This window comes from Brachyhypopomus gauderio, chromosome 1 (genome assembly GCF_052324685.1).
Source record: "Brachyhypopomus gauderio isolate BG-103 chromosome 1, BGAUD_0.2, whole genome shotgun sequence".
Lineage (NCBI taxonomy): Eukaryota > Metazoa > Chordata > Actinopteri > Gymnotiformes > Hypopomidae > Brachyhypopomus > Brachyhypopomus gauderio.
In genome coordinates this window covers 46,078,322-46,086,927 of record NC_135211.1, presented here as the reverse complement: position 1 = coordinate 46,086,927, position 8,606 = coordinate 46,078,322, and the positions used below count along the sequence as shown (strand labels likewise).

The window sequence follows — 8,606 nt, the reverse complement described above, 5'->3', positions numbered from 1 at the left end:
AAAATGTGAAATACAGTGGGTCCCAATAATTGCATAGATATATCTTCCACTTTCAAGCAAGATATTCAGCAATACACGCAAGATATTCAGTAATGAGCTATATAAAAGAAGCATCAGCTTTAAGTCGGTTAAAATATTATAACAAACCAACTAGTTTATAGGATTTATGAGTGACGACCCAGCGACCTAGCTGTGCGCGTCTAGAAACACGCACACGCAGTGACGCGTTCAGCGGCGTTCTGACGTAATGCGTTACCATGGCTCCAGATTAGCGCCCAGGTTCGCGTATACTGTGGCGGCGAGTGCGGCCTCCTCCTCCCCGCCACCGACCTCCGTGTCCCCGTTACCCAGCACTCACACGACCCGGAGCCAGGACACCACTAATGTCTGAGCGCTCCGGTTTGAGGTACCGTTAGCCGGAGAGCGTGGCCGCCGACCTGAACACCTGAAGGTGGTGGTGGCGTCATGGCCGAGGACGGAGAGTGGGTGGTGGAGAGCATCGCTGGATACCTCGGCAGCCCCGAGTGGGTGATCCCGCTCACCGAGTTCATGGAGAACAAATGTTCAGGTACTTTAATGAAACCGACCTGTAAACTAACTCTTATAGTGTGTTAACTGTTCAGTTAGAGCTGCAGACAACAGCTAACCCGGGCTAGCTGTCTAGCCAGTAAGCTAATGTTGGTGTTGTGCTCGCCAGTGTGGAGGTGTGTTGATATTTCTCGGGTCAAATCTGTTATATTTGTCAGTCATCTCGTAATGACTAATGATGTAGAAATGACGGTCTCGTATTATCACAGTGTTCGACGACGAGGAAGAAAACAAACTAACCTACACAGAAATCCACCAGCAGTACAAACACCTGGTGAGTAACACTACTGTTTGTGTAGTCTTCTTTGACACTTCATTCGGATTAAACAGTCAACATTGGCGAATGACTTCCCCGTGTAGTAAACCTAGTGCATGAGTGTAGGATTTATTTTTGTCATGTTTTTGTTGACATTTTTCGCCTGAATCTCCTCCCATGATCACGCTCTGATAAGCCATGAGAGTGTCAAATATCCTACTGCCTTCTGAGTCCGTCCACATGCGAGTCTTCAATGACGCGTCTTCAATGATGGCGTCTTTAGGTGGAGAGGCTGTTGGAGAACTACATGCAAGAAGTGGGCATCAGTGAGCAGCAGTTTCTGGATGCCTGCTCATCTCCCATCGCCAAGTCCAAGACTTTGCAGGCAAGACGCAGTTCGCTTACCTGTGGTTCACTGCTATTGGTCAAAACACTGCTATTGGTCAAAACAATGCGATGTCATATTACACCGAGTGCAAATGTAAAGTCATAATGTCTCCGATAAATATGAATTTAAATGGCTCCATATGCTTTGGTGGTGGAGCTGTATGTGAACCAGCTCTTTTTGTCATAGAGGAGCTAATGATGGTTGCAAACCCATTGTCCGGTGCTTAGGATTACTAAATCTTATTATGACTGTGGTGTTGGCTGGATATTTGTCCAAGGTGCATGATGGGAAAGATGGAACCGGGTCAGAATTGGTTGGAATTCAGTTCTTTTGGTCAGTGGAATGAACTTTGTATGCACAGTAACCCTGTGTCTGTAGTTGAATTGATACTTCATTACTTTTGCTCTTTTACAAAGTAATCATCACCACAGCATCTTGGGTCCCATTGCTGCTGTGAAATGGTTCAAGTGCCAGTGGCTCAGGTAAACCTAGTGTATGAAGACATTAGAGGACTCAGAACAGGGTTACAGAGACAGAGGGAGCTCCCTACCCCGGGTAGAGAAGAATTACCAGGGGAGGCTTAGAGTCTGGGCTTCGCATCTGGAGTGTAGTTCTTCATACCGATTCAAAAACTCTGCTGACAAACTCAAGTGTAGTTTGTAAACATGGCCGGGTTCATTTCACTTTCTAGCTCAAAGGTTTCCTCTCCTGTTCAATTTTAAATGAGGTCTCCGTTTCATTACTCAATGCAACACACTGCCCTTGGAAAGGATGGGTGTTTTAGAGCATTAACTTGGTTCTTTGCCACTGGTTCTTTTTCTTCTTGCGATCAAGTAGAACACAGTATTTTTCTACATATGCCAAATTTCACTGCAGTTTTCTTCTGCTAGCATCATAAAGTTTTTTTTTCATCGAGCTCCACACTGTATTCCTGCCATTTTGTTTCTGTGGTGCTGGAGGAGGTGGCTCACTGGTTGGTGTGGTTTGTTTTCATGGGTTCGTTAGTACGTTCGTTAGTATGTTTGTTAGTACGTTTGTTAGTACATTAGATGCGTGTGCTTGGTGTTGGAGGAGGTGCTGGTGTCCTGGGCAGCACAGGGAAGGCCCCCCAAACATTTCCCAGTCGTTTGAATGAATGAATCCACAGATAGTACAGTGATGCTTTCTGGGATGTTAGCAAGAACATAAAATGAGTGCACTGCAGAGAGAGTGCAGATCTGCTTAAGCAGACCCAGACCACCCCACTTACACCCCACTTACACCCCGCTTACACCCCTCTTACACCCTGCTCCCTCTTCCCAGATGCTGTTCCAGCCAGTGCTGGCCACGGATGACTTCGAGATGTTCCGCTCCTTGATGGTGCAGAAGAACGTGGAGCTGCAGCTTCAGGCCCTGCGCGTCATCAAGGAGAGGAACGGTAGCGCTGCCCCACCACCCTGCACCACAGACGCTCCCCCCGTCTGGCCACAGACGCGCCCCCCGTCTGGCCACAGACGCGCCCCCCGTCTGGCCACAGACGCGCCCCCCGTCTGGCCACAGACGCTCCCCCCGTCTGGCCACAGACGCTCCCCCCGTCTGGCCACAGACGCTCCCCCCGTCTGGGCTGCCGTCCGCTTGCAGCGCTCTCAGCGTCTGGGACACACGTGTGCTGTCGGAGCAAATGCTCTTCCGCCGTCGCCTCCTCCGTTTAACAGACAGCTTGTCTGTTTCCAGCTCGCGTCTCGCAAACGAGCCCGTCTCCTGTCCCGTCTCCTGTCCTGTCTCCTGTCCCGTCTCCTGTCCCGTCTCCTGTCCCGTCTCCTGTCCCGTCTCCTGTCCCGTCTCCTGTCCTTTGCCATTGCTCACTGGACAACCTCGTTGATGTCCTCAGCGCTAGCAAACTTAATAAAGTGGGGAATTTATTTTCTTAAAGCAAGTTGAATCCCAGGTGCATTTCATGTATTCAGACACATGATATGTTTTTGAAGATAAACAAAAACACTGAAATGTTTTTACTTCTGCAGAGGAGTGTTAAATATTTAAAATAAATACATTTTAAAAAGTAAAGCTGTCAGCTTATGCTATGTATGATCACTGATGATGGAAAATGAGCCTCAAGTTATGTCTCAAAAAGGCACGAGTGAAATCACCACAAACTTCTACTTTAACAACTCTGTGTACTTTGATGGGGACTTTAATGAGTGGAATGGTATTTGTGGTTTGAGTTGATGCCATGTGTGGATACGTGCATGTTATGTGCGTGTGTGTGTGTCATGTGTTTTCTGCTGTGTGTTCCTGAGGCAGGCGCCCTGCCTGAGTGTTTGACCGACGGGGCGGATGTGATGAGCGAACTGGAGCAGAGGGAGATGCAGATCCTGCAGGAGGTTCTCAAGTACGTTCTCCCTGGTGCCCCACCTTCAATCCCGGGCGCGCCTGTGAATGCTGTTGAGATGCATCTGTAGTGAAGTGCTTATCCACTGATCGCACAACCGACTGTGCAACAGCTAGTAAGATTTCCAAACAACCGTGATGATCCGTCTCTTGCTGCCATTTTGTTCCTCTGAAGGCTGCAGTGACTACCTCCCATAAGGAGAAGATGAGACTCAATCACACTAAGCCAAGACTATAAGACTGTGTGCCTATGGAGAGTTAAGCTTCTTAGACTAATTTGACTAATATCGTTCTGTTGGATTGCCATTAAAAGACTTTAGTAAGAACTGTGTTGTTAGAATTAGCCTTGTTAGCATGTTGTGCTGTGGTTTAATGCTGCTTGTCCCATCAACCCTTTACTGGTTCCAGTGACCTGTCCCTCATGCTGTGGTTGTCCCTGTAAATTGAGTCAGAAAGAGAGGCTATGCTTTTTAAGTCAAGCATAGTAATAAATAGCATTTAGAGCTCACTCGTGAGTCTGGTGGAACAGAAAGTTTTTTTTAGACAGTTTATAACTCTTACTGAATGTATTAAATAACTTTATGTTGATTAAGGCCTCACAGACCAGGTTTGCATTTAGCTGCACCAGAGGTCAACTCGCTGACCTGACCTGTTCAGACCCACACATCTAAATATATACTGGGGCTTATGCCTCACTTGGCTACTAACTCCTCTCTCGGAAGCTTCTAGACCAGTGGCCCTCACTCACTAATGGTATCCTCCGTTGCACATCATTGCATTTTCCATGCTGTGCTCTCTCAGGTAAACTGTTTCTCCCTGCAGACAGTCGAAGGAGGAGTACGAGATGGAGATGGCTCGCCGGGAGCAGTTTGAACAGGAGGTGGGCTCCACATCCACCAGCTTTCAGGATAGACCAATCGGAAACGGCACTGACCCTTCAGCTCCGGCCCCTGTTCCCGCCCAGCCAATCAACAACGTGAGTGAAACCGTGTCACTTGGAGATGCACTGAGTCATCAAGACGAATGATGAAAATGCCATGCACATCATTTACTTCGTCTTGCCTTTTTGTGATGATTCATTCGTTGGTTAATTTGAACTTTTTTTTGGAAAAAGTGCAAAATATGACATACTGGTATTTATCCATATTTGGTAGTTGAGTGTCCTGTGATGTTGAACAGCAGCAAACAGGAAACGTGAGCTTTGCACACTCACACAGCTGACCAGCACAGCACTTCTGTCCCTGCAGTTTAACTGTCCACAGAACAGCGTGAAACCGGTTGCGTAAGGAGCTTGTGTCTGGTCACGGACAAAATGGAGTTGGTGCTTGGTGTCTGGCTAGTCTCTGGGTCTCTGTCACAGTGCTGCTACGAGACACCAACGTGTTCTCCACAGACGAATGACACTTCAGGGACGGAGGGGACGGCAGCAGAGTCACGGCCTGCAGTTTCTGGAGGCATGGAGCAGATGGCGGTCAAAATGCCTACCAGGCCTTCAGGTAACAGTCTAGTTTAGGCTTGACGGAGTCTGTGCGTGTGTGTACTATTGAACATTTGTTTACATTAGAATATGTGTGTGTGTGTGCATATGTATGTATTTATTTATGTTGACAGGCATTGTCGAGAGCAAGGCACTACCAGCCATCCGGGCACCGGTCAAGGGTCAAGCCCCCCAGGCGCCGCCCAAGGAGAAGACAGCCTGTCAGGCAGCAGAGAGCTGTTTGGAAGAGGCTCGTCAGGAGGCAGGCATCTCCACACCGCTCAGAGTAAGCTGGAAAAAAATGCAGGTTATGACTGGTCAAAGCCAGCACCCCTGCCTCTGTGTGCACGCCTCCTGAACGTGTGTGTGTGTGTGTGTGTGTGTGTGTGTGTGTGTGTGTGTGTGTGTGTGTGTGTGTGTGTGTGTGTGTGTGTGTGTGTGTGTGTGTGTGTGTGTGTGTGTGTGTGTAGGAGCTAACAGTAGCCCAGCAGGAACAGCTGCAGCAGAGAGCAGATTACCTGAGACAGCAGAGGGACAAGCTGCAGGCCCTAAAGAAAGAGCAGAAAGCCACGCCCCTTCCAGCAGAGGAGGCCCGAGCAGACCCCGCCCCCATTCCGCCCCCACAGGTAACCAGCCTTTATAAAGCACTAATCATATTATTAGTTTACCATATTAAGTAGATTTCCAACACGACAGGACGTCGTCTGTTCCGCTATATTCTGCTTAAGCATTTCTGACTGGGCTTGTAGCCAGTTATGTATTCAAAGGTCTTACATGTCACTGTGTATAGTGCCATATTCCATAGGCCAGGTTCCAAGGCATTATTACCCCCTGGTGGCATTTAACGCTGTGCAAACTGCTTACATCCATACTGTGCTTTCAGGTTTCATTCAGAATAATAAATGTTTTCATTCCATATGTATCTAAAGTTAACATCAAAGTGAACTGTTTAGAGTATAATCACTGATTTCAGTACAAGCTTAGGTTCTTGCTGTCTACTGTAGGGATCTGCTTGATCACCATTTGTGATTTGTTCTCACAAGATTTATAACTGGGAGGATGGAACTTTTAAATAGATGTGAACATTTTACTGCAGTTTATGAAAACAAAATTTTTTTTAGATCTTACACAAATCGTCCCCTTTTGTGATTAACACCAGACTTGTAAATGGTTATACATATTCTGTTTTCTCCTCCAATGCAAACTGAAGGACAGCTCTTTGAAAAGGCATGGGGGTTCTGCTGGTGTGAAGGCCCCTCAGGCTCCGATTGCAGACCCCAGGCCTCAGAAGGTGACCTGTGCAGTGCTGTCCTGCAGTAGCATAGCCTAGCCATGCTCGTTAGCGCCCCCTACAGCCTGTTAGGAAACAGACCTTAGTTTGTAATCGAGCGTGTCTTCCTGCTTAGTCTTGGTATGGGGCCCTCTGCTCCCGGTGCCCGGTGATGCTGTTGGCACTCCATTAGGAAGCTGAGGGAGGTGTGAGGGGAGGTGTGAGCTAAGTCAGTAACACCACTGAGTCAGAGAAACGGCATCACTGTGTTTGGAAGGGGGGGGGCCGCAGGACCAGGGATCAGCACGGCCGCTCATGCTGGGTCTGCCTGCCCAGCGACTCCTTGCTGCCTCTCGCTTCTTTAAGCCCCACATCTCTCTGCCCGTGTCTTAAGGAGATCTCTGTCGAAGAGAAGAAGAGGCTCGAGAAGCGTAAACATCTGGCTGAGAAATTAAAGGAAGAAGTCATCAAGAAGTAAAGAAGAGGGGAGAAAAAGTCATTAAGGCATCCCCGTCTCCCGTGTCCTGGACCGGTGGGGGGTGGTGTGCAGTAACCGTGCAGGACCGCAATAAATCCGCAGGAGAGCAGACTGTGATGCAGAAGAAAGTGTGTATTTCATTGTATGTAAATGTCATGGATCGTTCTGAACTAATTAGTCTTCAGTGATGTACTGACACTGTGTTGTATTCATAGTTTCTTTAATAAAGGCAGTTTTATATATTGAGCATCTTTATGTGCAAACTTTATAAAGTTAATTTTGTATACCCTCTGCACCTTAATATTTGATTTTGGACATCATATGTATGTTAACTATAAAGATTGAAAACGTTTGGACAGATGAAACCTGAAGCATTTTATTAAATATTGATTTATATTTATTTAATATTGTAATTTTAATTACATTACCAACGATTGCACCATTTATACCATGTATGAAAATATAACGTTTCTTACAACAGAAGAACAGAACACGTCAGTTATGATCCTTATGAAAATGGCAGGTAAAACTGACCTGGATTATGTGGATTATTGCCTGGATTATAGCAACATTGGAGCCCACTCTGACACGGGCCATTTCCCAGCTAATATGTGCAGATTGGGGCAAAATAATTTAGAAAAAGGTTTAACCTTTATAATGCTATATTCATATGATTTATTGGACATCGTGAAGTATGAGTGCCTGTAGCGCCCTCTTGTGGAGAATGTGCTAAACGTGAGTGGGGACCTAAGTGGTGCCTACACCATGTTGTGTAGTGTACCGGTATTCAAATCTGGAATTCGAATCCAAATTCGGTTCTGAATTTTGCGCTCCCGTGTAGTTGATCGTAAATGGTTAATGCAACTGATTAGGGATTTGGTGGTCGTACCTGACTCCTAGGTAAAGCAACAGCCCTGAGGACCGTGATTTGAATACCGCTTCAGTCTGTAATATGAACGGCAATAGCGCCCTCTGGTGTTTTTCCCCTCAAATGATTGAATTTACATTCGTTATTTTACACTGCTTAAAAGTTTTCATTGTAGAGTGTAAGGAAATGTTGACTCGACTTTCAAACATTCACTGTGAAATAAATTGGAAAATTAATGACAAAATGACACGAAAAATCAATAGATTAGAAAACAAGCATGTAAAAACATACACATGTATACAGGGGCGGACTGGGGAGAAAAAGTGGCCCGGGAGTTCCTGACAGACTGGCCATCTATCTATCTATCTATCTATCTATCTATCTATCTATCTATCTATCTATCTATCTATCTATCTATCTATCTATCTATCTATCTATCTGTCTATCTGTCTGTCTATCTGTCTGTCTGTCTGTCTGTCTGTCTGTCTGTCTGTCTGTCTGTCTGTCTGTCTGTCTGTCTACTGTATACTGTATACTGTATATGGCATATCAAAATAACTAATAAACTTAACAACTTGACCCTGACAAAATACAGGGGGAAAACAACTGGAAGTCTACTGAAACCTACATTGTTCACTCAGTGAGTAAAACCTCTACAGCTTTTCTTTTTTCTCTCTCAGCTTTTCAGTGCCACCTTTACGTTTCGTAGTTTGTTTAGACCAGGGGTGCCCACACCTTTTCAGCTTGCGAGCTACTTATAAGATGACCTAGTCAAAATGATCTACCTACAATAAAAATGAAAAAAAAAGTATTTCTTCTATATTATAATTATATTATTTAAGTTATTATTATAACTATTTAATAATATTACTATTAATACTAGTATTGCTATTTAATAGTGTATTAAACCA

The 8,606-nt window shown here is 45.6% G+C and overlaps 1 protein-coding gene across 2 annotated transcripts; it reads left to right on the top strand.

Annotated features, from left to right (window-relative positions):
* The first annotated feature begins 247 nt into the window (after positions 1-247).
* On the top strand, positions 248-7,073 carry cfap36 (cilia and flagella associated protein 36). Of its 2 annotated transcripts, none has more exons than XM_077016089.1 (10): positions 248-568; positions 798-862; positions 1,128-1,229; positions 2,535-2,649; positions 3,516-3,603; positions 4,425-4,578; positions 4,996-5,098; positions 5,214-5,365; positions 5,550-5,705; positions 6,744-7,073. In XM_077016089.1, exons 1-10 carry the CDS (start codon positions 466-468, stop codon positions 6,825-6,827), a joined length of 1,122 nt encoding a protein of 373 aa, XP_076872204.1. In that variant the 5' UTR covers positions 248-465; the 3' UTR covers positions 6,828-7,073. The 2 variants fall into 2 exon arrangements, with proteins under 2 accessions (XP_076872204.1, XP_076872196.1); XM_077016081.1 differs by having other exon boundaries at positions 4,963-5,098.
* Positions 7,074-8,606: the final 1,533 nt, after the last annotated feature.